The sequence below is a fragment of the Anolis carolinensis genome, unplaced genomic scaffold, assembly GCF_035594765.1.
Source record: "Anolis carolinensis isolate JA03-04 unplaced genomic scaffold, rAnoCar3.1.pri scaffold_10, whole genome shotgun sequence".
Taxonomy (NCBI): Eukaryota; Metazoa; Chordata; class Lepidosauria; order Squamata; family Dactyloidae; genus Anolis; species Anolis carolinensis.
In genome coordinates this window covers 25,453,884-25,481,774 of record NW_026943821.1, presented here as the reverse complement: position 1 = coordinate 25,481,774, position 27,891 = coordinate 25,453,884, and the positions used below count along the sequence as shown (strand labels likewise).

At 42.8% G+C, this 27,891-nt stretch overlaps 1 protein-coding gene across 5 annotated transcripts; it reads left to right on the top strand.

Moving 5' to 3' along the window:
- Nucleotides 1-43: 43 nt before the first annotated feature.
- zdhhc18 (zinc finger DHHC-type palmitoyltransferase 18) lies at nucleotides 44-27,885 on the top strand. 5 transcript variants are annotated; one of them, XM_062962139.1, is made up of 10 exons: nucleotides 46-639; nucleotides 7,373-7,533; nucleotides 10,152-10,301; nucleotides 10,921-11,058; nucleotides 11,706-11,754; nucleotides 12,256-12,358; nucleotides 12,837-12,946; nucleotides 14,638-14,740; nucleotides 18,132-18,220; nucleotides 20,970-22,546. In XM_062962139.1, the coding sequence occupies exons 1-9, from the start codon at nucleotides 347-349 to the stop codon at nucleotides 18,171-18,173; spliced, it is 1,149 nt and encodes a 382-aa protein (XP_062818209.1). In that variant the 5' UTR covers nucleotides 46-346; the 3' UTR covers nucleotides 18,174-18,220; nucleotides 20,970-22,546. The 5 variants fall into 5 exon arrangements, 4 of the variants coding, with proteins under 4 accessions (XP_008118870.1, XP_008118868.1, XP_062818209.1 ...); XR_507470.3 differs by having other exon boundaries at nucleotides 47-639; nucleotides 18,132-18,228; XM_008120663.3 differs by lacking the exons at nucleotides 18,132-18,220; nucleotides 20,970-22,546 and adding an exon at nucleotides 27,686-27,885 and having other exon boundaries at nucleotides 44-639.
- The last annotated feature ends 6 nt before the right edge of the window (nucleotides 27,886-27,891 follow it).

Sequence of the window (27,891 nt, the reverse complement as noted above, 5' to 3'; positions counted from 1 at the left end):
GCCTGGCATTAAAGCCTCCTCTGAGGTAAATAGGCGGGAATTAAGAGGCCTGGCATTAAGGCCTCTTCTGAGGGGAATGGGCGGGAACTCGGAGGCCTGGCATTAGGGCCTCCTCTGAGGTGAATTGGCGGGAACTCGGAGGCCCGGCACTGCGGCCGGAAGCTGCGTGCCTGGCGAGCGGGCGGGCGAGCGAGGGGGGCCGTGAGAGAGGCCTGGTCCGCTCCGGAGGCGGGCCCTCCTGCTCCTGCTCCTCCTCCTGCCTGCCTGCCTTCCCGGGCAGGCGGTGCGGCTCTGGCGCCCTCGCCGCCGGCTGGGGTCTGGACGGGGAGGCCTTCCTCCGCCCGCCATGAAGGACTGCGAGTACCGGCAGATCCCTCCGGGCGCCCCGGCCGCGCCGCCTCCCGCTCCCGCCGACGCCGCTTCTTCCTCCTCGGAGCCGGCGCTGCCGGAGGCCTCGGGCCCGCTGCCTCCTCCGTCCCCGCCTCCGCCGCCTTCCCCGTCGCGGCGCAAGTGGGAGGCCTTCCCCGGGAGGAACCGCTTCTACTGCGGCGGGAGGCTCATGCTGGCCAGGCACAGCGGCGTCTTCCTCCTCACCCTCGGCCTCATCGTGGCCACCAGCGGGCTCTTCTTCGCCTTCGAGTGAGTCAAGAGCTGGCAGGGAGGGAAGCCCAGGCCCTCGCCGGACACACCTTCCAGGCTACGTCCCTCCGGGCATTTAATTCATAATGTACATAATATGTCTCTATACTAGGCCTGGCCAGCGTTTCTCAACCTGGGGGTCGGGACCCCTGGGGGGGTCGCGAGAGGGGTGTCAATAGGATCACCAAAGAGCAGTATTTTCTCTTGGTCATGGGGATTAGGTATGGGAAGTTTGGCCCAATTCTATCACTGGTGGGGCTCAAGGGGCTCTTTGATTGTAAGTGAACTATAAATCCCAGCAACTACAACTCCCAAATGTTAAGGTCTATTTTCCCCAAACTCTACCAGTGTTCACATTTGAGCATATTGAGTGTTCATGCCAAGTTTGGTCCAAATCCATCCTTGTTTGTGCTCTCTGGATGTAGGTGAACTACAACTCCCAAACTCAAGGTCAATGCCCAGCAAAGCCTTCCAGTATTTTCTGTTGGTCGTGGGAGTTCTGTGTCCCAAGTTTGGTTAAATTCCATCACTGATGGAGTTCCAAATTCTCTTTGATTGTAAGTGAACTATAAATCCCAGCAAATACAACTCCCAATTGACAAAATCATCCCCCCCCAACCCCACCAGTATTCAAATTTGGGTGTATTGGTATTTGTGCCAAATTTGGTCCAGTGAATGAAAATACGTCCTGCATATGAGGTATTTAGATTGCGATTCCTAACAGGAGCAAAATGACAGTTATGAAGTAGCAACGAAAATAATTTTATAATTGGGGGTCACCACAACAGGAGGAACTGTATTAAGGGGTCGCGGCATTAGGAAGGATGTTCAGGGTGGGAGAAAGATCTCTTGTCTGAGGCAAGTGTGGATGGTTCAATTGGTCAGCTTGATTAGCATTGAATAGCCTTTCCGGGCAGGATTTGTTCAGAAGGGTTTGCCGTTGTCTTCCTCTTGCCCAAGGTCAGGAATCCATGGCTGGACAGACACCCAAATCTAAACACAGCATCCATTTAGGTTTCGTATGTGCTTTATACGCATGGCTCAAAGGTAATTACGTGTAATAATTTTGTGCATGAAAAAAAAGTTTGTGTACATCGAAGTGTGGACAATTTTGTATTTTGGACTGTTTTAATTTTTGGATAAGGGATGCTCAACCTATGCTGCTGCCATCACTACAATCTCCAGTCTTGATAAAAGTGAGCATCAATTATTGGTGCAGCAAAGGCCTTTGTTTCCTATCACTGTCGATTAGTCTTATGTCAGCTGACTGTGCTGTCTACTCTCTCCATCCTCTGGCAGAAGTAAGTCAGTTGAACTCAGTAACATTTACTCCCAGGTAAGTGTGTATAGGGTTGCAACATGTATATTACAGATGTGCTTTGCGGTCTCCGCTATATGTCCCCATGCTCGGTTTAGTGGGGGTTTTTCATAGGAAAGCATATGATTTCACCCTTATTGTGATATAAGCTTTTGTAGGTTAGATCAGTCACCGTATTTATTTGGTCCAGAGGTGGGCAAAGTGAAGCCCTTCACATGTTTTGGGACAGCGTATACTATTTGCGGAACACAGAAAGTTGCAACCCAACAACTAATATAATATACAATATAATACTAATAATAATACAGTATAATAATATTAATTATCTATTACATGTAATATTACTAATGATGAGCCCCGGTGATGAGCGCAGTGTGTTAAAGAGCTGAGCTGCTGAACTTGCAGACCGAAAGGTTGCAGGTTTGAATCCGGGGAGTGGAGTGAGTACCCGCTGTTAGCCCCAGCTTCTGCCAACCTAGCCGTTCGAAAACATGCAAATGTGAGTAGATCAATAGGTACCGCGCCGGTGGGAAGGTAATGGTGCTCTATGCAGTCATGCCAATTGCCACATGACCTTGGAGGTGTCTACGGACAACGCCGGCTCTTCGGCTTTAAAATGGAGATGAGCACCAACCCCCAGAGTCGGACACAACTGGACTTAATGTCAGGGGAAAACCTTTACCTTTACCTAATATTACTAATAATATTACAGTATGATGATACAGTACAATATAGTATATAATGCTAATATTGTGCTATGCTAATAACATAATATACTGTATTGTATGTACATATAATTTGTAAGCCTTGCTGAGTCCCCTTCGGGGTGAGAAGGGCGGGATATAAATGTAGCAAATAAATAAATCAAGTTTTCAGGTATGTGAGATCTCAGTTTGCAGACAGAAAAAGGACACGTATCAAATCTCAAATGGTTAGGCAAGATGATACAGACGATTGTACAGAGAAGGCATTACCTTCGTGTGAGGAAAGGAGAGAATGCTTTGATTTCAAGGAGAAAGGTATACTAGAAATGCTACAGTTGAGAGGACCTGCTTTGGGGTATATTGAAACCATCCTTGTATTGCACCGAATTCTTATTTGTTGTTCATGAGCTCTATTCAATGGTAGCAGAAGGGAAGCTTTTTCATTGCACAAGCTGGGATGCTTATTTTCTGCCAATGCCATCTGTCTGTTGCCACACCCCAGGCCGTATCCCGTTTTGTTCCAGAGATTCCCCAAAACCTCTGAAGCAGCTTTTCAGAAGAGACTAGGGGCTTAAAGACGTGGGGAGGAGGGGAAGGTTATCCAGCTGTCTGTATAAAGCCAACGTGGGATGCAGCCTGTGTTTTCATGTATCTGATCCTGCATTTTCACCAACGAACATCCCTCTGCCACCATTTGACAGCCTTCTGTGGTAGGACAGGCAGAGAGGATAACAGGACTACAGCCATCCAGTAAGCATATTTAGTTGGAGATTAGAATCGTGGTCTCTCCTTGAATCCAGTACTATTTCCACTCCACAGCTGTGCAGATCTCTATTTTGCCTTGGCAGCAGGACCACATAACCAGTCCAATTTATGTTTATAATTATTGGGCTGAAGCTACTGTTCACAGAATCATAGAATTGGAGGAGACCCCAAGGGCCACCCATTCTAACCCCCTTTTGCCAGGCAGGAACACATAATCCAAGTCTTTAAAACCTCAAGAAATGGAGACTCCACCATACTCTGTGGCAGCTTATTCCACTGTTGAATGTTTTCAACGTTTTTCAATCATTTTCAACCTTTAATATAAGTTTTACGGAAGGTGACACAATCCTAACACATCTAGCACTACAGAGATGTTTCATTGATGTCTTTAAAGTAATTCAGAGTTTTAATAAGATTATTAATCAAGTGAAAGCAAGCTTTTAAATGTTATTAATTTGAAGACGTTAACCTAATTGAGAGCTTAGAAATTTTGCATTTACAGTGCAAAATTTTACAGTGCAAAGACTTTCTCAGCCACGGTTGGATTCCAAGACTTTTCATTGTAAAAAAGAACCTTTCTGATTACTGATTCAGACCTGATTTTTTTTTTAATCCTGTCAATTACAGCAACAGATATTGGACTTTGCAGCAACCTACCATTACTTTTTCCCTGTCTAGAAAAGTCCTCTGGCCTGCATGGATTGTCTCCTGTGTGATTGGGGCTGGCTGACAGCAGTATAGGACAATTCAGACTGGTCAGCTGCCGTGCACATGCATTTTCCAACAATGTCTGTGACTGCCATAACGTGAGCAGGCGGAACTTAATCTCTCTCTAACACACATTTAGACTTTTCCCTAGATGCTTTTAGTGAGGGGTGGGGGGAAAGCCTGGAACATCCTAACTTCACATTGTGGTGCTTTGTGTATGTGTGTGTGTTTAAAAGGTGTTTAATTTTTCTGCTTGAGTCGCAGCAAAGGGTTACATCTTCCAATTCAGACACCCTCTTTGACTGGTGGTCTGCAGCTGCCTAGTGGGATTAGTGCCTCCATGGGAAAAGAGCGATAGAGGATTCGGGGATGAATGCAAAGGGCTTATGGCATGTCCTTCTGTCCTTGCACAAAGGAAAAATCACGGGACAGCTGTAGCAGATGATATTGGTGTTGATCTGGTGTGGCTTCACAAGTGAACTTGAGAGATGCATCAGATTCCTTTAATCCTTTCATGAGTGGGTATCGGGAAGTATTTGGGTAGCTTCCGTATATGTGTTGAGAAGTCTGTGTGATTATCAGTGCTTATAATAGTAAAATCCTTTAGTGGCATGGGGAGAAGTGGGGGAGAGACAGTGTTTTTGCATTTCCCTTATGTAAATGGCTGTTTTTTCCCAAAGTGCTGGTCTTGTCTAAAGCCTTGGTTTGCATGACCGTCTCATTCTGTCTTTGGGGGTGATTTAATTTTGTGTTTTTAGCAGGCAGGCCTAATAGTTCTATGCTTTCCATTTTTGACAGTAAGTGCCTCTGACATGACTCCAGTGTTTAATCCCAGTTGGTAGGCCATTGTATGAATGAACTTACATATGTGATCGCTTAACATGTTCCCACTGATTCTGTGGGTTTATTCCCATTGGGACCTACAATTGGATTAAGTGTCTTTATTAATAGAAATCAGTAAGCCAGGCTTATGTCAAATGCTTTATCAGCCTGTATGAGCTGCATTATTGGTGGACACAGAAATTGGGATGACTGCAGTGTGTATTTTGCTAAGTGGCTGCTTGTAATTTGTTCGTAGTCATTTGCATGTACTCACCTGAATCCATTCAGTTTTGAGTTTATGTTTATGTTTCTCTTTAGACGACTTGATAATGCTGTTCCTTATGCTGACATAATAATAATAATAATAATAATAATAATAATAATAATAATAATAATAATAACTACTTTATTCTTGCACCCCGCCTCCTCTTCCTGAAGGGACTCAGGGCGGCTTACATAAGAAAAACAATCCATTAATCTAAAATATAATAACATAAAATAACATGACAATTTGTCATTAGCTTCAATTCAGTTCTGGACTTCTGAGTGATAGGTAGAGCAAACGTTAACACAAAAGTTTGAATGGGAAAATGCCAAGGGGCAGTTCCTTTACTCACTTGCAATGTAGCACATGTACTGACCTTTCTAAGGATCATTTAGGCCAAAAACTCCCTGTGTCCATTGCTCTGCCTTGCAAGAGCAGGGAGGGTTTTTTATGTTGCGTTCTACTGCTGCATGCTATTCTCAACAGACTAGGAAGAAAAGAGGAACTAGTTGCTTTCTAGACATGTGCATTTGGATCCAAAATCTATTGACAATCACATTAAGTATATTAGCACTGATTTTTTTTAATCTTAAGAAATTTATGCTAGTGTCCAAATGCCTTTGCTGATTCTATTAAAATGAATAGACATCAACATAGTTCATCATATCACCATCATATAATGAAGGGAATAAGATCTGCTTTGACTCCTGTCTCTCATTTCTGGAGTTGCCAGCTTTCAAAATCAAATTGTACTATGAAATTTTTGATAGTTCAGGGTGAGGAGGTGGAGATGTTTATCTCCATGCTGTCAAAAACTTCACCTGCTGATTTCTGCAAACAATGGTGCCCCTTAACACCACCGGAACATGCACGGCAGTTGTTTTATGATCACTTGGCAACACTGCCACTGTCTGCCACAGACTGCCTTGGTGCTCATTCTGTAACCTCCTACAACCTTTCAGCTCTTTCTGCCAAGTGATCCCATCCCCTGCAAATCTGTTCTTTCCTGAAAAGAACAGAACAAAAATAGTATTGAATTCCCTCATGACACACAACTTACTCCCACTTCTCAGCTCAAATCCCTTTGCCTTTTGAAAAGAATATGATGGTTACCCTTGACAACTCAAGACCTTGAACGTTTTGGTTCCATACTGTTAACTTTCCTCGCCCTCTGATGCCATTGGGAAACATACCTTGCCTCTGATGCTGAGCCCCAAGTATGATTTTAAATCAGATTAACAACTCGGGATTTAGATGGTGTTCCATTGTTTTTAAAAAGGTTCTAGCTTAATCTGACTTATATCAGCACATTTTGAGTATTTACCTGACTGTTTTGGTGCACCAGGCTGCAGTTGTGAGTGGTCGGTATCAAACATTGAGGTCAGTTGCTGAAGACATGCTTTTTTTGAGTAGAAGAGCATAGAGGAACCAGCTATACTTCAACAACAAGATCCGGTACTTATATAGGGAGTTAAAGTATTTTTTTTCTAATCAAAGTACTATTTTCCTGCCCAAAATGATTACTGTACTTATCTAGTGTGGTGAGATTAATCTTAGCATTGCCAGCTGTACTCAGTCTTTGTCCATCTTTTTAAAAACCAAATATGCCCTGAAGACTGTCATTGACAGAAATCATTTAAAAGTTTAGCTCTTTGAGAAACTGTATTATTTTAAAGGTGACATTGATATTTATGTCTGCAGGGAAGAATTGGTCTAAAAATCCTTGTAGTTGATGCTGAGCTGACTTCAGAAATTGAACGGTGAGATGTAGCAAAAAGGTTTTGCTAGCTGATATAAAGAGAATAATGAGGAAAAAGATGAAGTAGGGAGCATTAGCTTACCACAGAATTTGTTAGATCCCTAAAAATACAGGAAGGATGTATCTGAGGTATCTGAAGGGTGTATCCATGTTGTGTTGCAAACTATCTTGCCCACCTAAGATAGCCATTGCTATTCATATTGCATTTATCAAAGTGGACAAAAAGGCCCCCAGAGATTGGTACAGTGATTTTCTTCCAACTAATGCACGTTGCACTCATTTCTGTGGACTGTAGAAGCCAATATGGGCAGTAAGAGAAACCAGCTGCTGAGTAAAAAGCTGGAGCAGTGAGTTGAGGCCCTGCTTTTAAAACTGTACTGTTTTCATTTCAGCTGTCCATTCCTGGCTCGTAATCTGACCTTGGCCATTCCTATCATTGCTGGCATCCTGTTCTTTTTTGTCATCAGCTCTCTGCTGCACACCAGCTTCAGAGACCCTGGTATCCTGCCCAGAGCCACCCCCAGTGAAGCTGCGGATCTGGAGAAATGGATTGGTGAGTGCTTCTTGCCAAATTTTTACTTATGGCAAAACTTTTACCAGTGCTGTTTATGATCTGATGGGTAACTAGCATCCTTATTCAGGTAATTTCATTTCTTGAGGTTTGCCAATTTTTGTCCAAAGAGTCATTGAGAGTCTTAAATCAAAAATGAGGGGCTTTTTTCTATAGAGGACCACAATTTTTTCTTTGTGAAGGATGTATGCTGATGGTCGTCGGAACTGAATTATGGCCACCCTTTCCCTTTCTTCCTGCTCTTTTTCCACTTCTTACCTATCAGTCTGTGGGGTTAGGGATGGAAAGACGGTAACTTTAGAATTCTAGAGGTAGCCGTGCTGGGCTAGTGGGCTCCGGTAGCTGTCACCCAACAAAAGTAATGCCATATGCAGTATATAAATGCAATAAATAAATGAATAAATAAATATGTAATCGAATCTAGGGCACACCTTTTTCTGTTTAAAAGACTTAAAAATGAGGTACACTTTGGATTCAGTGGCGACTTAGATTTGCCGGTTGGTTTGTTTTTTTGGAAAACTGTCTTACCTCTGAGAGGGAAGGAGGAGGAAAGGCCCCAGCCCCAAACAGGTTTGCCACACCACCACCACCATGTTGTCTTCAGCCAGATGGTTGTTTATTGGTATTTTTGTTAAGTGTCGCTTCCTTCTGCTGCTACCTCCCCAGCAGGCCCATAGACTTAATCCTTTTCAGCCTCATGCAGACAGAAGACTTGTCAATAAGGCACAAGAATGGTATTGATAGAAAAAACTAAATATATATCTCTCCTACAAATTTAAATGTGTATATTCATAAGACAGTATACTTGTATTAATAAGTATTTTATTTTCAGTTCCAACTGGGTACTATCTTATTATGTAACACATAAAACAAAACATACATCAATCTCAAACAGAAAATAATCCAACTATACAACAACAAGTAATCCCGGGTACAATCTTCTTGTTTCAGGGGATCCTTCTTCAGGTTGTGTATTTTAATCGTTTTTTGATGTATGGTTATAGTCTTCTTTAAACTGTGTTCTCGGAATCTTCTTGTAGTTAGTTGACTACAGTATGTTGTTCTGGATATAATGCTGTATAGTTGTGTGTGTATATACACCATATTCTTGGACTATTTTCCGTTTGAGATTGATGTATGTTTTGTTTTATGTGTTACATAATAAGATAATACCCAGTTGGGACTGTAAAGAAAATACTTATTAATACAAGCATACTGTCTTATGAATAGACACATTTAAATTTGTATGAGACATATATACTTAGTTTTTTCTATCGATACCATTCTTGTAGACAGAAGACTTGCTCAAATATGTCTCTGAGCAGGAGGCCCATCCCTTGTGATGTTGCATCTCCTTTATTCTTGTCCCATTTTTTGTGTTTTGGAGCCAGAACACATCATGCTACAGCAGAGTGGAGAAGCAAAGAGGATGCCCAGACAATAGGAGCCCTGTAGTTGAGAACAGGGGCTTGATTTTTTGCTTGGCCCCAAGGCTCTTCCCCACTTCAAAACTCTGTTAGTGTTCCCTTGATGAAGAGCATTATGAGATAAAAGACCATGGTCACATTTCCAAGATCTGACATTCATAAATGGAGTCTGAATTCCATCACTGTAGAACTAGTGTGGTTATGAGTGTTGGACTAGGTCAGTGTGAGGCCAAGGCTTGAGCCGTGGAAACTCAATGAGTGACTTCGGGCAAATCATACACTCTTAACCCCTGAGAAAAATAAAACAGAACCAATTCTTCTAAGAAAACCCTGTGATAGGTTCGCCTTAGGGTCACCAAACATCATCAGTTATTTGAAAGGACACAAAAACAGCAAGCAAACTGGATCCCAAAATATTTCTTATCCTGGAAAACAGCCAGGAAAACACACAACAACCCATTTCTTATCCCTTCACTAACTGCAAAAAAAAAAAAAAAAAAAGAAGAAGTGTGTCTTTCTCAGAAAACAGGCCAACTAGATCCCAACCCCTGAATTACCAAACACATTCAAACTACTAAAATGATTTCATGCAGCACGAAGCATGCGCTGCTGAATGCTGCAGCCAGGTTGACAGCACCACAGGGCATTCCGGCTGGACATGGCATGGTCTAGGCTCTAGAGGCATCACGCACAGGCTGCGTGTTTATCTTTTTGATGAGGCAGATACACGGCATCAGCAAAGGAATGATGAGAGGTCAGAATGTGGAAGCTGTCCTTTCTGCTTTGAGGGCAGTTGATGCACGCAATCATTCCCACCCCATCCCCCTAAGCTTCTTAAAAATGTTTACACAAAAAGTCTTTCCCGTAAATGAACGTGAATGTTCTGGATGCAGATAGAGTGTTTGAAACTGTTCCAGTTGTACTCCAATTCAGTATGACTAATACTTTATAGATTAGCCATTAAAAGAAGCAACTGCAAAAATGAATTCTATTGTTTGCTTGTGGCATGGTATATTCTAGGTGTCGTAATTGTAATTTCAAAAACATGCGATGTGAGCGATGCCTTGTGGATCCTGTTTCCAAGGGACTCACCAAGAAACTGCCAGAATCCCTCTTACCCTTTAATTATATTTGGACTGATTCTAATACTTGACTATATTGTTTGCTTCGCAGACAACCTGGGCACCTCCACTTACCGGCCACCTGCCCGTACCATGGAAGTTGTGATAAACAAATACATGGTGAAGTTGAAATACTGCTATACATGCAAGATGTTCCGTCCTCCTCGGACTTCGCACTGCAGTGTTTGTGATAATTGTGTAGGTAAGTTTAGTGAGACGTCTTATAGATAATCATGATTGTAGTTTCAGCTGTTGAATAATAATAATTTTTAATTTTAATTTTTAACTCAAGTTTTTAACTCTAAGTTTCATAATATTTTAAAAATGTTGGTGTATATATTTTAATTGGTTTTTTTAGCCAATTCTGGTGTTTTATACATATCAGTCATCCTAAGATTTTGAATGAAAAAGAAAAACAATTGGTTGAAAGTAGAGCCTGCTTTCCTCCCCATTCCCACTTTGCCTCTCATACTACGATATATTAAAAAATGACTCCCAAAGGGGAATTGTCTAATCCCAGCCAAAGTATTTATTGAATCTCACAACAATAAGCCCACATCTAGGTTATAGCCAGTGTGGTGCAGTCAGCAGAAAGGCTAAAGGCATTCATTGCTTTCAGAGCAAGGAACTTAATATGGCTGCAGCCCTTATTTAAAAATAGAAATAAGCCTCTCCTATCTCTTGTCTGTGTATTAGCAGAAAAATTGTCTTGTTCTGTCACTGGCGCCTGCTTAAATGCTTTGGCTGAGTATCCTCCTTGATTGTTTACAATGTCTGTTCTCTCAAGGCTGTCATCTTACTGCCTTCTTTTACCTTTCCAGAACGGTTCGATCATCACTGTCCCTGGGTCGGGAACTGTGTGGGCAAGAGGAACTATCGGTTCTTCTATGCCTTCATCCTCTCCCTCTCCTTCTTGACAGCCTTCATCTTTGCTTGTGTCATCACCCATCTCGCCCTCCGTAAGTACAGCATGAACCAGAAAAGCTTCATTTTAAAACTGGCATGCCTTTAGAATCCATGGGTTACAATTCTTTCTGGAGAAGAAGATCTTGGAGATCTTCTGAGACCTGTATACTAGCAAGAGCTGCTTAGTTTTGTTTGGCATTTTATAAGGCTTCAACTTCCAGAAGCCTTGACCATTTTGGTTGGAGCTTCTGGGAAGTTGAAGTCCAAAACGTCTCAACCAATGTCGGTTTTAATAATTTTTATAAGATCTGTTTATGATGGTGCTGTCTACTTGTATTATATGTTATGTTTTTGCTTTTTCTATGTTGTTCGCCCCTATGAGTCCTGAGCTGGGAGAAAAGTGGGATAGAAATAAATACATAAATAATAATAATAACAACAATAATAACGCTGAGAACCATTGACTTAACAGTGTGACTAAAAATGCTACTTATGCAAAACACTTGGATACATTGATCCACTATAGGTCAAACCTGCCTTGCCACTCTTGCCTTTGTGACATATTCTTCATAAGTCCTTGTGATTTGATTGGCATCATGAGACCTTCTGAGCATTTATCTGACTCCCGCTGTTTGGTTAGCGGACTAGACATAGCACATGGCTTCTTTTAACTTGATGATGTTGTTTTTGGGCTTTGCAGGTTCCCAGGGAAATGATTTCATCAGTGTTCTGAAAGCAACACCAGCAAGATATCCTTTCAATACCTGTTGTTCTCTCCTCCCCCTTCCATCCTTTTTTTGACACTGAAAAAAGCCAGTTTGGAATTGTTTACTTGGAAGTGCTTTCTGAATACTAAAAGCAAGGAATAGTTGAACTCATAACCAGTAATGCAGAAAAAGGGACACACTTAATATTCTATTTGAGAACTAATTACTGTATTTCTTCAATTCTGAGATGCTTTTTTCCTATATAAACATCTCTAAAAATGGGTGCGTCTTCGAAATACAAGTGTACCTTATGTATTTTTGTTGGTGATGGAGGTACTGAAATTAGGGTGTATCTTACAATTGATGGTGTCTTAGAAATGATGAAATACAGGATGATGATGATTCTGTCAGATGTATTTGTATGAATAATTATTCAATGGAAAAAAATCATGTTTAAATGACTCAAAGGATTCTGATTAACTACAGGAGAGTTAAGTTCTCCCTAATTCCACATGTTGTTTTTTTCCTTGATTCTCTGCTCACTGTGTTGGAGCTCGTGATCTGTTTTTTCTCCGTCTGGTCTATCTTTGGTCTCTCAGGGTTTCACACTTATTTAGTTGCCTCCAACTTGACAACCAACGAGGATGTGAGTATAGATATTTACATCTTCTTTCAGTAGAAAATTACGGAGCCTTTAGACTTAACTCCATAATCAAGCAAAAATAGCACTTTAAACGCTCTTGTGTTATATATGAATAAATATTTTTAGAGTTCAGTGAATTAAACAAGGGGGGTGGGTGCCACTTGTAAGAATGATGAGCAGGTTGAGTGGAAGTTATAGAATCATAGGCTTGCAAGAGACCACGAGGGCTGTCTAGTCCAAACCCACTCTGCCATGCTGGAAAAACACAATCAAAGCAGCCCCGACAGATAGTCATCTAGCCTCTATTTAAAACCCGTCATGGAAGGAGCTTCTTTCACACTCTGAGGCAGTGAGTTCCACTGTTGAACTGCTCTTAGCAGTAAGTCAACTGGAGTTCAGTTGTATACAAGCCAAGTTTAAGGTTGTAACAGTCAATTTATTGTATCACATTCAAACTAAACCAGTTGCATCTGTTTTGTAGCTCAAAGGGGCATGGTCAAGCAAGAGAGGTTCTGAATTTGCCAATCCCTACAGCCATAAAAGTGTCCTCACCAACTGCTGTGCAGTGCTCTGCGGACCCTTCTATCCCAGGTAAGGATGCTCTTTTCTGAATATACAGTCGATAACCTTAAACGGTGTTCATCAGAGAGGGATTGAATACTAGCTCTTCTGTTGAAATGTGTGGTGTAATCACAATTTGCAGGAGTCAGAAAAAATGGGGGCTGAGAGCAACCATCCTTTATTTCCTATCATTACTGCTCACTTGGGAACTGAAAGAAATAGTTTTGAGGTCACTATCTCATTGAACTTAGCAACAAGTCATCCTTGAAAAGATAACAGATGTTGATATCTGGACATGGCAGAAGTTTTTGTTCTCTTTATCTGATAGATGTCTCTGAAAGTGCTTTTATTTATGACCAAGAGGTGTGTCCACTACCAACACGATCAGGAACATGTGTGGCTAGTTGGGAATTGAGTGAAGACGCACCTGGATCCATGTTTTTGTACATCAGTTTTTGTACTCTCATTCTCTGGTTCTGGTGTACTGCAAAAAAAATTAATAAAACACAATCTTACTATATGTGGCGATAAATTCCCAGATTTGTATGGATATGTGAGAACCATAGATGGGAGGTCATACTGGAATTCTGGCTTCATGCACCAGTCATTCAAATTTAGATGGAAATGACCTGCTAGAATGGAAACAGGGCATGAAATGGATCTGGTCTTTCCCAGTATTTGTTCTCTTGTGGAATTTACATTTAGTAACCTCTCATGTCTAGCATGTAGCTCTTAACTTTCATGTCTAGGGACCGGTTTAAACTACCTGGTGCTTTCCTGAGAATCCCTTTTACCTGTCTCCATCCTTATAGTCACAAGAGGGCAGAATTGGATAAAACGAAGAGTGATTCTCACATTAGCACAGAAAAGATGCCCACTGGAAAGGATTCGTAAATACATGTGAAAACAATATGTGATCACAGTCACATGTTAATTGTCAAAACTTCTAGGAAGCAACACTTGGCTGGGATGTGTTATCATTTTATCCTTTAAAAATGCATAAAGAATCCATCTGACCCATATTTCCCAGATGTACAGAGTCACACTCAAAAAGTTGAATGAATGCAAGATTATGTTTCTCCTCCGATAATGGCTCTGTAGTCCACCACATCTTTCCGTCCATGATGTGAGGAATAGTTCAAGTGGTATCCCCCTCAATTAATTTAATTTTTACCAGATGACATTCTTGCTACTTTTCCTATCTTTATTTTTTTCTCTTCCTCAGCTTATGTCTCCCTCAGCTATTTCTCTGACGCTGTAATGGAGAATAATGATTTAATGGTAATTTTACCAATTTAGATGTCACGTAAAAGTAGCTGCAAACAGTATCCCATTCAAACAGATATCGGAATTATTTTTAGCTTGCATTGGGGGGGGGGTCTTTTGTCTCTAAAGAGGAGCTGAAGAAATTAGCCTGATCATATTCCCATTGTTGCAGTTATTTGTAAAATCCTACGCAAACAGATACTTGAGGTTTGTTTGATGTTATGATAGAAACAAGAGACTGTGCTTTTCGGAGAATCATATACATTTTTGTCCAGGAAGTATCCTTTCATTGTATTTCATAATTAAAAAGTGCCCTATTCCTACGTCATTTGTAAAATATGCCTTAACAAGATGGAAAAGAGGACTGTTGCTCATTTGCTTTAACACGACTTCTTGTTTGCATGTTCTCTCTCTCTCTCTCTCTCTCTCTCTCTCTCTCTCTCTCTTCCATGTAGTTTAATAGACAGACGAGGATTCATCCAGGCAGATGCTGGGATCCCGGCCACTCCTAAGACTGAAATCCCTCCTTCCTTTGGAATGAAATCGGATGCCAGCATGGTATGAGTCAACCCTTAGCAGTGCTGACATACAGTCCTGTGCCTAGGCCTATCTCCAGCCGGTGCTTCTCCTCCATTTTACCATTTTCTGGGCTCAGACAGGACAGCCTGGTGAGGCAGAGCTTCCCAAGTTCCTACTCAAACCGTTTGCCACCATCTTTTTTTAAATTTGGTTTGATTTTTTTTTTGTACAGTGGGACTTGCCTAGACCTTGTGGACTGCTGCATCTAAGCTCTCGGTGGAGTTGCTTAGAGCAAACCACGTCCCTCGCTGGGAGAGGTCCGTTTCTTGAAAACCATCCATTCTCAGAGGGTTGGGAAATGAAGCACAGGGATGTGGCACTGGTGTAGAGAAGGGGGATACCACGTACAAGTTCCATTGCTCAACAGGCACTCCACATTTAGTTCAAACTTGCTCCTTGATGAAGCTTTGGCATTAGTCCGTCAGTCCGGCCGTTTGGTGTGAGCAGTGAGAGGGAGAATGGCAATTTGTCTGAGCCTTGAGGCACAGCGCACCGTTTTGAGGACATGGCACTCCTTGCCTTAGCAGCAAGTGTGGCCTGCTGAGCTGGTTTGCCGAGGATGGCTCTGCTGTTCCCACTGATGGGAGCGAGAGGAATGCTAGGTTACGCGAACCCTGGGAAAGGAGCAGGAGCCAATCTTCTGGATTCTCAGTGTTGGGGTGCTTCAATTGAATTGAAACAACAGGAACAGGCTGAAGACAGCCCAGTGCCGTTGTTTAACTGATAAATAGAAATTAAGGAAAGCCTACTGAGATCCTTCAATGATGTGAATAGAGAGGGGATATTGCCACCTGGTACTTATAGATCAGAGAACTATTTTTGTCACGAGAAACACTGAGCAGAGACTTGTGTCCACAGGACAATCCAGAAAGAAACCTTCCTACCCTGGGCATGGTCCAAAATGGAAGGTTTATTTAAGCCGAGTCCTCTCATTTGGATTCTTGACCAAAGGAGGGGAGAGATCATGAAAATAGCTATTAGGATTCCTTTTAGCAGTGCCTCCCGTCCTGCTGTGTCAGCCCTTATGTACATAGGAAGGTTAAATACATGTTAAATACTTGAAACCTGTTTATTAAACGCTGCTGGGTATTTTTGCACACATTTTGTAGGTTTTTCTAAGGATTTATCAAACAGCCTGTGTTCACAGCTTCATAGAACCAGGTTTTTTTTAATAGCATTGAAATTCATTTGTCTGTAATTATTCTTTGAACTTTGGAAGCTCGTAGGAAGGGATGGGAAATATTTTTAGGATCTAAGGAAAGCTTGATGTTCCGTATTCCTATTGACCTGAAGAAACTAGGCTTCATTGAAAACAGAATAGGATTTTGGATCTCATAGGGGACAAATCAAGTGGGCCTTTTAAATCTTGTCTCAGCAGAGAATCAGGGATAGCATGAGCATCACACCTGCATTTTTTAAAAAAATTGGAATCACTGAAGTCATATCTCAGGAATTTTCCTTGTAAGTGAGGGATCAGGTCTTTCCTTCAGCCTTTCCAGACATGCTCTTCTTGTAAGTGACGTCAGTCGCTCACTTTGAGTGGAGCCACCTCCTTCCAGAGAACATTCTTGAATCCCATCAGCTGCCAGAGGCGCATGGCGGGCCTCCTCCACTGATATGTACAGTATCATTCCTGGGAGAGATCTCCTAGGCTGCCCTAAGGAGGGTAGGGAGCAACCTGGGCCTTGTTAAACTGGATTGACGTGGGCCCTTTCTCATTGCCTGTACTTAGAAGTACAAGACTACCCCTCTCAGTCTTGCACTCTTTATTAGCAGTGGTAAATTGATACATATTTTTTCAAAAAATATTATTAGAGAGAGCACTTTTTTGCACTTATCTCTAGATCTGGAGCAGCTCCTGGGAGAGATCAAAGATTATGATTTTTTTTAGTGTTTCTATGCTTGTCTTTTGCATTTTTTAATTATGATTGGCTTAGCGAACAATATCCATTTGACTGATGAATCATATAATTGCGACTAGAGATGGAAAAGTAAATGTAATCAGTGCTTCCTTTCTAGAATTTGCATCTGCACTTAAATGATGAGCTTAGGGCATGATGCACAGCCAAAATAGAATACTTCGATGCCGTTCTAAAGATTTCCAGTGCAGCTTCCAGCAATCAGATATTGCAGTTGGGATACATGCTGCGCACCTGCTTATAATGTATTTTGAGAGGCAAAATGTGACTCGTTCCTTGTACAGGACTGCAGGTTTTGGTAGATGGGCACCACTCGGAGCAACTCTGCATGTGGCCCACTACCCTGGGAGCTGCTGCTAAATATTAGGCTCTCAGGGCCTCTGGGAGAATTAGAAAGCTCCAACTTCTGTGCAGCTGATGAATGAGGCAGGTGCTTATATTCTTGGTCCTTAGGCGAGTGCCCAAACCCGAGGTGTATATATATAGGAGGCATTCCCTGGATAATAACCAGCTTGAACCCTGGTATTAAGCCTGCTGAAGCTGTAGTGCCACTTCTGCCCTGTGAGACTCCCTGGGGTCATGATGAGGATCTCTCTCGCTCTGTGTGCTGGTAGGCTGCCTGTCTTTGAGCAGCTTTTGCTCCTGTTGCCGCCATCGCATCCGTGAAGATGCATTTTCACATCATGGGGCCCATTTCCTAGCACAGAGGTTGTGTAGTTAGACCAAACAGACGCTGGACCTGCCTGCAGAACAAATTGCTTTGGTTTTTGTTTTTTTTTTTGGTGGGGTCATTGTGAAATATACTCACTTTTTCCTCATGCATTTTTCCTGAACACAATTAGGGTGAGGGGAGTTCCTGATTTGCCAGTTGTAGCCCATGTCATTTCCAGAAGGGTGTCCTCATGCATTTCTCAGGACAAGGAGCTGCTCTTGTTAACCATCTTTTTTTTAAGCCGTAATCATTTTCATAAGCGTAGTTGAGAAAGGACTGTAGCAGTGTGACATTGGTAGGGCTAGACAACCTTCTGGGGGTTGAGCCATGTCTTCCTTTTTGTTTACTTTTGTAATAAAGACAATTTTTTTTAAAAAAAAGAGATAATTCCTTTGAGTTTTGTATTTGTGTTATTTTATGCTTGATTAAGAAACCCGCCCCTTGACTGTTTCTTGGGGAGGAAAGCTAAGATTTGGCAGGAGTAGCAACAGTTGCCTGCATGCTGATTCTGTGTCTACCAGGCACAGAAGTCATTGATCTCAGTGGCTTTGGAGAATCTGTGGTGTCTATGGAGGTTATTTTGTAGGCAACACACCCTCCTGGCCATAGTTAATGCCAGCTTTTCCCTGCCCAGTGCCATTCCGGCCCTTGCTGGCTTCCACTGGGCCCCTCCCTGCCTCACTCCCACCTCCCAGACCCCAAGACTGCTGTGGTGCATAACCTCTGGTGTCTTCTTCAGGAGGATGCTTGCCAGGACTTTGCCATATCTTGCACTGCCTGATGGGAGAGCCCCTCCCCACAGGATGGGGTTAGTACTGCTCTCTGAAGGTTAGCTGGTAAGAATTTTCTTTCCTCGACCTCATCCAGTGAATTATCTCATTCTCACCGCATGAGTTGCTTCAAGCCTGGAGCCCATCTCCCCCCCCCTCAGTCTGTGTGGCTGTTCTCATTTGTTGTGTGCCTACAAGCCATACCATCGGTAGCTGAGGATGTGGGAAGGACTATGGCAGGCATGGGCAAACTTGGGCCTTCCAGGTGTTTCGGACTTCAAGTTGGAGTCCAGAACACCTGGAGGGCCCAAGTTTGCCCATATCTGGACTACGGGGTAGAGCAAAGGTAGTTTGAAGGATAAATGGGGAGGACTTTGAGTAAAGTTCATCGGGTCTTCCACTGTCTCATCCCAAGTGGCTCCATATGTTGCGGCATGGTACACATCCAGCTATTCTTTTCAGTGTTTTCTCTCAAGTGAGTTTCCTCCCATAAACCAGCTGCTGGGTGACTCATCCCACTGAACTTGGGACCTTAACAGGTGGAAATAAGTGCCTTCGTACCTTTTTGGCCCATCTACCCCTTACTTTGTGGTTGCTTGAAGGTTTGAAACTGAGAACATGTGGTGAAAATGGCTTCCCACAGATCCACGGCCATGAACTAGTCAGGAATGAGACATGTATCTCTACGTGGCTGTGATTACTGGATTGAAAGTTAAATGCAGAATAGTGCTCACGTCAATGAGATGTCTGTCCTTTCCCCATCTGTTACTGAGCTATCTCCACTGTATACTAAAAGATGGCTCCTACTACAGGTGATACAAAAGAAAGGTGGCTGAAGAAGACCATCTGCTTCCCCCCACATCTATGTAAAATGAACCCTATGTATTTTATGACCATGCTAGGTTGAGATAAGGCAAAGGACATCTGCTCTGGTAGGTCATCACTTCGTATTTATAGGGTACTTATGAGTTGTTGGAGTGATTTGCATTATTTTTCAACTTCTGTGAGATGGATCTGTTGTCTGAGGTCTATTACTGACCCAATGTCACAGCGGAGGTACAGTCAACGCAGGGACTAGTTCAGGGCATTCTTGACCACACTCCTTTCAAGATGACCTTCCCATGAATGGGCAGAATATCCATACCACACGTTATAGACTAAAGCAGAGGCCTAACTGCTGTCTTGACTCTGCTGTTTTATGGCTGCTGGCTCCTCACTGGTGCTCATTTTGTTGCCATGTCATTTCCCCCAAAATGAGCCTTAAATCCTTTCTCATGCGTGTGTGTTATGTATTGCTGGTAAGTAATTATCTGTAAACCTTGTTTATCAAACCAATTGTGTCGATTTCCAGTGACTAATGCTCGTCAGTGCTTTCTATTTGATTCCCTTCTGCTTCAAAACTCCTATTTGGAATCGATTCCAAAATAAGAAGAACCAGTATGTGAAAGGCCATTGTCTACTTGGGGGAAGTTCCAAATTAAATAGATGTCATCTGTCCCAAAGTCTTGAGACAGGACTCATTAGTATAATAGAGCAAGAGCCATTGGGCAGTCCAACCCTTTCTTAACAGACACCGTAAAGTATGTTTGGCTTGAACTGTGGCTGTTGCCGAGAGCAGGGCTTCGTCAACTTTTTCCACTTGGGAAATGTTACATAAACATTGGCATATAAAATATGTAGAAAAATCAAACATTTATTGATAACAAATCAGTATTTGCAAGGCTAATTTTCATTTTTATGAAGTACAGATGAAGCATCTCCTGCAGAGTCAAGGAAGTCCTAGGCAAGGAGACTCCGGGGAAGTTGACCATAGAGACTGGTTGGCAAGGTGGTCCACAGGCAAGGGCACTCTCTGGGGAGGTTGACCATAGGGACCCATAGGCAAGGAAACTCTGGGGAAGCTGACTATAGGGACTCTCTGGGTGAGTTGGCCATAGGGCCCCATAGGCAAAGAGGTCCATGGGCAATGAGACTTTCAGGGAAACTTGACCATAGGGACCCATTGGCAAGGAGGTCTATAGGCAAGGAGATTATCTGGGGAAGTTCACCATAGGGACCCATAGGCAAGGAGGTCCATAGGCAAGGAGACTCTATGGGGAAGGTGCATTTGCTGCCACAGAAAGCTAGAGACTCAGATCATAGGAAGGCCGCCTTCCAGGCAAAATCCAACTTTCTATTTCCTGTGTTTCCCTACCATGAGATGAGCTATCATGTTCTTCATCTACTGGAAACTTCAGGATGCTTCACCATTTTGGATTTAGAATCTGAAGCAAGGATTAGATGCTAACAGAAGTCATGAATTAAAGAACTTGGGAAATCATGCAGGCATTTAGCCCATGCCTGCATAGACCTCAAGAAGCACACAATAGATGAGGTGTAAAAAAGTCTCTTAAGTCTTGAAAAAAGATAATGGTATTCTTAAAAATAACCTTCCAGTTACCCTCATGAAAAAGTATTCTTACTTTTGCATGCTCATGTGACATGTCCGTCAGATACCATCTTTTTGTTTTAGTTCTAATCAGGATTTGTTTGAAATGTGTTTCAGTGTCGACCTGACGTGCTTGTTGTCACCTCCTCTTCCTGACCTTTCTTCTCTCTCACCCAAGTCTTTTCAATAGAGAGTGGGCACCCACTCCAGAGTGACAAAACGTGCCCTGATTTCCTACTGTCTGCTCCTCCTCGCTCTATCTCATCTGCTGCTGTGACCGTCCTTTCTTTCTCAGGCGTTCCGTTGTACTAACCCTCTCTCTTTCTCTCTCTTTCTCTCCTTCCTTTGTCCTTCCCCTACCCTCCTTGGGACCGTGCAGTGTGTCCGGGGCACAAAAGAGCTTTTGAGGACCCTCTGCGCCTCGCGGCAAAACCCAAGGCAACCCCAGGAGGCCCTGTCCAATCTCTGAAAGTACAGCCATTGCCACCACCTGTGCCTCTCTCTCTCTCTACCCTCCAGGGCTATCTGATTTTTGTATTACCGCATCTTTTTCCCGCTTCACTGTAACGATAGGGAGATGCCACCATGCACAAGGAAAAGCTCTTCTGAACCCTTAGGGCCCGGAGCAGAGGTGCTCCTGCTGTTTATAGGTTTGAAGCTTAAAGCCATACAAGCTATGAGTGCAATAAAGGGAGTCCCTGTCGGCTCCTGTATCTCGGTGAGGGAACTGGACTAAGCACATGAAGGTTGTGGGGGGATTTCTGTCTCTAGCCTTATTTCAAAGCAAAGATGTCCAAGGCTTCAATATTCCTGTGTTTAGCTATAGAGTAAGCGTGTGTCTCCCCTTCTCCAAAGCCCTGGCCCACTTTTGTTGTTAAGGATCCATGCGGTGTCTGTACCTACAACAACACAGACCCCATTCAGGTTATGTGTAATATGCTCCCACTTGGTGCATTGAGTTAAAGCTAGCATCTTTCAATACATTTATGGCGCACTAGAATTGTGAGCCCCACGCCCAGGCCTGTGAGACCGAGTGTGTGTCCGGTGTGTGTGTTGTGACCCAAGGGGAGAAAAAAAATTCAATATAATAACAATATAAATTCAACTTCCTGAGCTTCCTTTCTTCCTTTTTAAATTTTTTATATTATGAGTAATAGAGTAGTAGTGCTGAAGTTATGCTTTCATGTCTGTGAACAATTTCTGCCGAAATCTCTGAAGCCAGGAGGTTTGTGGAGTCTGGTTTGCAGTGTCTTGAGAAGAAGAGTCGATGCTCTATATAGCTGTTTACCTCTCCCTATCACAGAATTATGCAAATATGTTGACTATATTGTGTAAAACCAATCAAGTTACAGAATCTATGCTTTCTTGGTGCAGAACTTTCCTTCCTTCCGCCACAAACTCTTCAAGCACAAAGTGAGTATCCAGGCCCTGTTTGCGCATGTCATGGGTCACCTGTGGCAAGTGGTAGGGCCCAGGTCGCATCATGATGAACCTGGTGAAATAAATGCACAAGTGCAGCTAAGGCAGCTTGCTCCGAATAATCTTGAGGTCCTTCACTGAAAATCCACAGCAGGGCTACTTTTCCAAACTTTGTATAATAAGGAAGATGCTCACTCCTTGTATATATAGATAGGTTGGAGTTTGTACCCTTCTGCACTTAACCTGCTCATGGATTGACTTGTGTTGGTGGGTTGCTTTAGATCCCTTTCCTCTTCCTCCTGTCGAAACACACAAACACTAAGAAAACCCCAGTGTTTTGTAGTACTTGCCTAGTAGTTATTGTACAGAAGTCTGCCCTTGCCTAGCCTTCTGCAGAGCAGAGAACAGGGAGGTTGCCAGGAGGCCCTATGCAGCGAACAAACCAAACCTTTTTTGGCCCCTGAACCAGTAGTTACGTAGGGTTTGAAATCCATTTATGCCTTTCACTTTTGTAACAATAAAATCTCTCCTCTCCTATTTCACAAGTGTCTGGTTTCTGTGTTAAATCAATAGCTCCAAAATATTTTTTATAACCCCAAAAAGCAAGTCTTGATTTTGCCATATTGATTTTGCTACACAATGCTGATGTGTAGGCTGTAGCTTCCCGCTATTTCCCAGATCTTAAGATTCTCTGGAACGTGTTGGAGTTGCTTGCTATGTTACCTAATGAGGCTTGAACATCCATGGGTTTTAGTTTCCATTGGGGATCCTGGAACCAAATCCCAAGAGATCCCAAGGGGTTTGCTGCATTTCCTTTAGTGATTGTCTTTCACAGTAGGCAATATTGGGCAGATGGACAGGTTTCACATCTTGTGTCATGCAAATCAAGGAACTATAGCAGATTTCTGGAGATGTCGGCAGAAGGTTTCCTGCCACCTGATGCTCCAGGAATGGTCCTGGGTCTCCCACTCAGGAAATGATTTATCCAAGAATTTTCACTTACCTTTCCCTTAAAGTGCATCCATTTTCATAGTGCAGAATCTACATAATCCTGAAAGTACTTAGGATATGTAGACAGTGTGGTCGGCCACTAGGCAGACAGGGGCGAAGTCCCCACCCAGATGCTTTGCATTAGAGTTCATCATTCTGGGTTTTGCTGAAATGGAATTTGAACCTTTCCTTCCTGACAGGTGCATTGTAACATGTCAGAAGTTGCTTACACCTTGAAATATGAAGAGCAAAGCTGTTCCAGGGGTGTGGGAGAGAGATGCCGGAATAATGAGGGACGTATGCAATCAAAGGCAGCGCTGGGCACATTTCAGGTTCAGTTGCGTTCACTGGGGTTAAGCGTATGCTTCATGGGAAAGTAGTAAAAGAGATAGTAACCAGAAATTCATCAGAGCATTGGCAAGTCATCAAGTCTCTGAAAGCAGGACAAACCCAGCTCATAAGAACTGCTTCTATAATCGTAGCATGTCTCCCATATGTTGACTATTTGGAGAGAGAAAGAGAGAGAAGCTGGGCACTTACTCTTGACTTCAGACCATTACAAAACAGCGATAGGAGCAATGTGGTGTCTACATTGGGTGGCATAGCAGAAACTAATGCGGGTAGAGTTATGCTTTGGTTGTGCTGCACAAACACAACCTGTGTGCTGAATGTCAATGTTGTGTAATTGATTGCACAACTGAAACACTACTGATTTCAGAGGGGGCAGTTGTGGGAGTTGAAGTCCAAAACACCTGGAGGGCGGGCCCAAGTTTGCCCATGCCTGATATATAGCCTATCTCCAAACAGCTGTGTATTGGTCATGTTAGGGATGCCTAGAAATGTCTAGCTTGGCCGTCTTTTCCTGCAAGTGGATAAATGAAACATAGGGTTCTGGTCCTATGGATACAGGAGTCATGCTTTAAAACTCTTCCGAAAACGATATGGAGCTGAAGAACATGAGAGCAAGCACCCCAAACAGTCTATTGCGGACTGACCATACATCAGAGTTGCATCATGTGTACACTGCCATCCGTACTTCGTGGCATACAATAATGGAGATCAACAGTTTCTTTCTTTTTTTAAAAAAAAATTATTAAAAGAAAGATTTTTTTTCTACATAAAAAGTAGGAAAACAATATTACATATAGAAAAACAAAGAATGGAAAAAGAGAAAGGAAAAAAGGGACAAAAGAGGAAAGTTTTTTGGTCTTCCGTTCTGTGTTTTTCACGTCTTCATCCAACTGTTAATGTTTTGTTTATACTTTCTAGACTCTTCATTGTCCTTGTGTCCAGACTCTTTTATTTTCCAGATCTTTATTTTCTTTCCGTATTCTTCATAGCCCTTCCAATACGTTGTTCTTAAAATTCTACTATTGTTTTCCTTTCAGGAAGGTTAACCTATCCATGTCATAAATTTCGTCTAGTTTTCCGAGCCATTCTTCTTTTGTGGGTATTTCTTGTAATTTCCAAAATCTTGCAAATGTCATCCTTGCAGCCGCTGTTACATACACTAGTAAAATATCATCATTTCTTTTCAAGTCCATTATACTCTCCTTTAAACCTAGGAGATCGTATTCAGGTTTGATCGGGAAAGTTCTTCCTAAAATCTTTTGTGTCTCGTCATGTATTTGTCTTCAAAATTTAGAAGTTTCAGGAGATAAAGAGTTTCAACTGCATGGAAACGTTTAAGACCAACCATATTATCTAAAATTCTGAATCTTCTGCCTGTCAGTTTCTGGCAATGTCCAAATGCTGCATCAATCTGCTGCTCAAGAACACAGATGACAATCTTCTTCAAGGGTCAAGACTTCTTCTCATCTGCTGAAATGGGCTTACGTTGCAAGACAACAGAGTTCAGATTTCAACATTAGGTGGAATTGCTCCATAGTCAGAGCATCTGAATGACAGACAACTAGAGGAGAGATTGGCATGAGACTCAATTCCCTGGATTCAGGAAAGGATCAGATAAGTGGCCGAGAAGTCCTCTCCTTGCCTCCTGTCCACGCAATTTATAACACTGGACAATTTATTTCGTGACACGAATCTTGGAATTTCTCGCCTTTCCCCATGGATTATTATGCACCTTCTTACCCTCCCTCTCCCAAATCACTGGGCCTCGACATGAACATTTCTGAGTCTGTGTCACTGGATTAAGTTGCTCACCCCACGTCCTTAGATCAGCCGCATGAGTCACCCGACAGGACAATTCATGCTGAAGTGGCGCAGTGGAGTCGCCAGCCCCACCCGTCCCCTCCCGCCTCACCTGGGAAGACTCACACAAGCGCACTGCCGCGCAAGGAATGTGTCATAAAGCTGGGCTCCTTGCCCCCGTGTAACACGCCTTTCTGGCAGCGTTCGAAGGAAGAAGAGCCTTCCTTAAGCAAGTAGCAACAGGTACAAGTCTGAAAGAGAAGCACTTTTTTGTGAACTGATATGGAAAATGACAGAACGAGCGAGAACATAACCCCCAAACTATGAACCGACAAACTGATTCTCCCAGTATTGGGCTCATGGCAGCTTCTAGTACATGTTAAAAACCAAATGCAATTGAAAATATGTAAGAATGTTTTAAAAACCATTGGATTGAATCATGTTGGTTAATCTTAACTTGAGCAAGCACATCGAAACAATGGCTGAACGGTGATCCGTCACATAGGAAAATGCCAGTGATTCAATGAGTCTGTTCTAGACGGGGCTAAGTATAGGATTCATTCAAGCCACACAGTAAAAGGTGCCATTAAAAATTAGTTGAAACGTAAATTTTAAAGCCTTTAAAAACGCGTTTAAAACCGGCAGGTGAATTTTGGCTGTGTGTGGAAATGAAGAAAGGTGAGAGTAGTCTTGTAACACTTTTGAGAACGTGTTTTATGGTGGGAAGCACCGGGTTGCTGTGAGTTTTTCAGGCTGTCTGGCCATGTTCCAGAAGCATTCTCTCCTGACGTTTCGCCCACATCTATGGCAGGCATCCTCAGAGGTTGTGAGGCATACTTTTGAGAATGACACATTCATTGTGTTAGCATGAACTGTCCTGGATTAAAATCCACTTTCTCAAGGCTCAGGGTGGTTGAGTTTGGTGGTGTTTATGCAAAAGTTAGAATTTTGGGGCATGAAGGACAGCTTTGAGGGCCCAGGGGACAATTGCTTTGACCTCCTGTCCTTCTCCCAGAAGCTGCCCAACCCTGAGGAGCTAGTGATGCTCGCTGGGGATGAAAATACAACTGTTCTGAGCTCCTGGGAGAAGGAAATGGATGATGGAACCCATTCAGAGCTGGACAGCCACCAGTGAAGGTGGATGGAAGGAGAACTTCATGGATGGAGCTACGCTTTGATGTACGACCTCAAACCCAGAATCCTCCAAACACCATTCTCACTGCAGTCCGAGCACCAGAAGGCCAAAGGGTTCACTAGCTATGCACTAAATGGGTCAAGAATGACTCCTTCCTCTTTGAAGCTCTTCTCTAGACCCAAAGGCCAATCTCTCATCCATTCACCCGTTGCATCTGGAGGGTTTGACAAACCTAATCCAAGCAAGACAGCCCAAGGCCTTAGAGGTAACTCTGGACTGCAATCCCATTCGCCGCCGCCAGCACAATCAGTGGTCAAAACCACCAGAAGTCAAGTCTAATAAAAGCTTGAGAGTCACTTTCCTCATTCCTGGTCTAATCCATTTTAATGCCACCTAAGCTGGTGGCCATCAACACATCTGATGGGAGGGGATGGCCTCACTCAACCAAGTTTCACTTGTGTCTATTTTTAATCCATGTCCATTTTGCATGCCTTCGTAAGTCTATCCCATTTTAGATCAAAATTGGATAGACTGCTATTTTGAAAAAAAACTCCATGTGCGTTTTGGTTAAACATTTAGTTTCACAGCACGGTTTTTGTATGGATTTTAGCATAAAGAATGATTTCATATACATTTTGGTTGATTCTTTGTGCCACGAACTGTAATACAAAATTTGGAGAAAGGTGAAATTCAGGTGATAGCTCAGCTAGAAGTTAATCTTTGACTGGGCACATGTAAGATTGCTCTGCTGGATATGAAATCCGACATTTCTTGAGATCTCAATAACTGAAGGAATGCCTTCTCTTAGACGGTGGGCTCTTGATATCCACTGTGGTCCCCCAATGGACACCAATGTCTGTGGAAGCTCAAATCCTATTATATAAAATGTGAATATTTGCAATGAGTGGATGGTTACATTCATGTAAACATGTTCTGTTTACGTGATATTGAGAGCTGGCTGCATACACCAGTCCAACAACTGAGGGCAGGAATTCATAATGGGTCTTACTGGTACATTTACATGTATGGGAAATAGAATCGAGTGTTATAATGCACTTCAGGGCTGCCATGACATGACTACACATGCATGTCCACTGCACAATGGCAACCAGTGAGAGACAGATGTGCCATCGCCACATGTGCAGTGGATCCACTGGACACTGACTAGATGTGCTGGTGAGGAACAGGTGTTTACGTTGTTCAATTATATTCTACTTTGTAAGATGCCTTGGGTCCCAGAGCTTGGAAAAATGCAAGAGATAATACATCTCCCATAGCCACGCATTGTGGAAAGAATGGACAATAGTGAATCCTATTTACGTGAATTACCATAGAGTCACCCCAGAGGATCTAGAGAATTCCTAGAGAGGTATTATCTTTAGCGATGTTCTATTTTTCAGCTCAATCTCACAGCTCAGTGGCAGTACATCCCAGGAAATCCTCAACCATGTGACTGCTGATTTTCGGACCATGCCTCCCATATAGAAGACAAGGCAATGGCACAAAGACTGAAAGAATGGGCAAGTCCATCAGAAGAGGACCATTGGTGGAATTGTATGCTGAGTGCGCCCTCGAGGGAAGTAGACCCTCACCTGAGCTCTGGCTC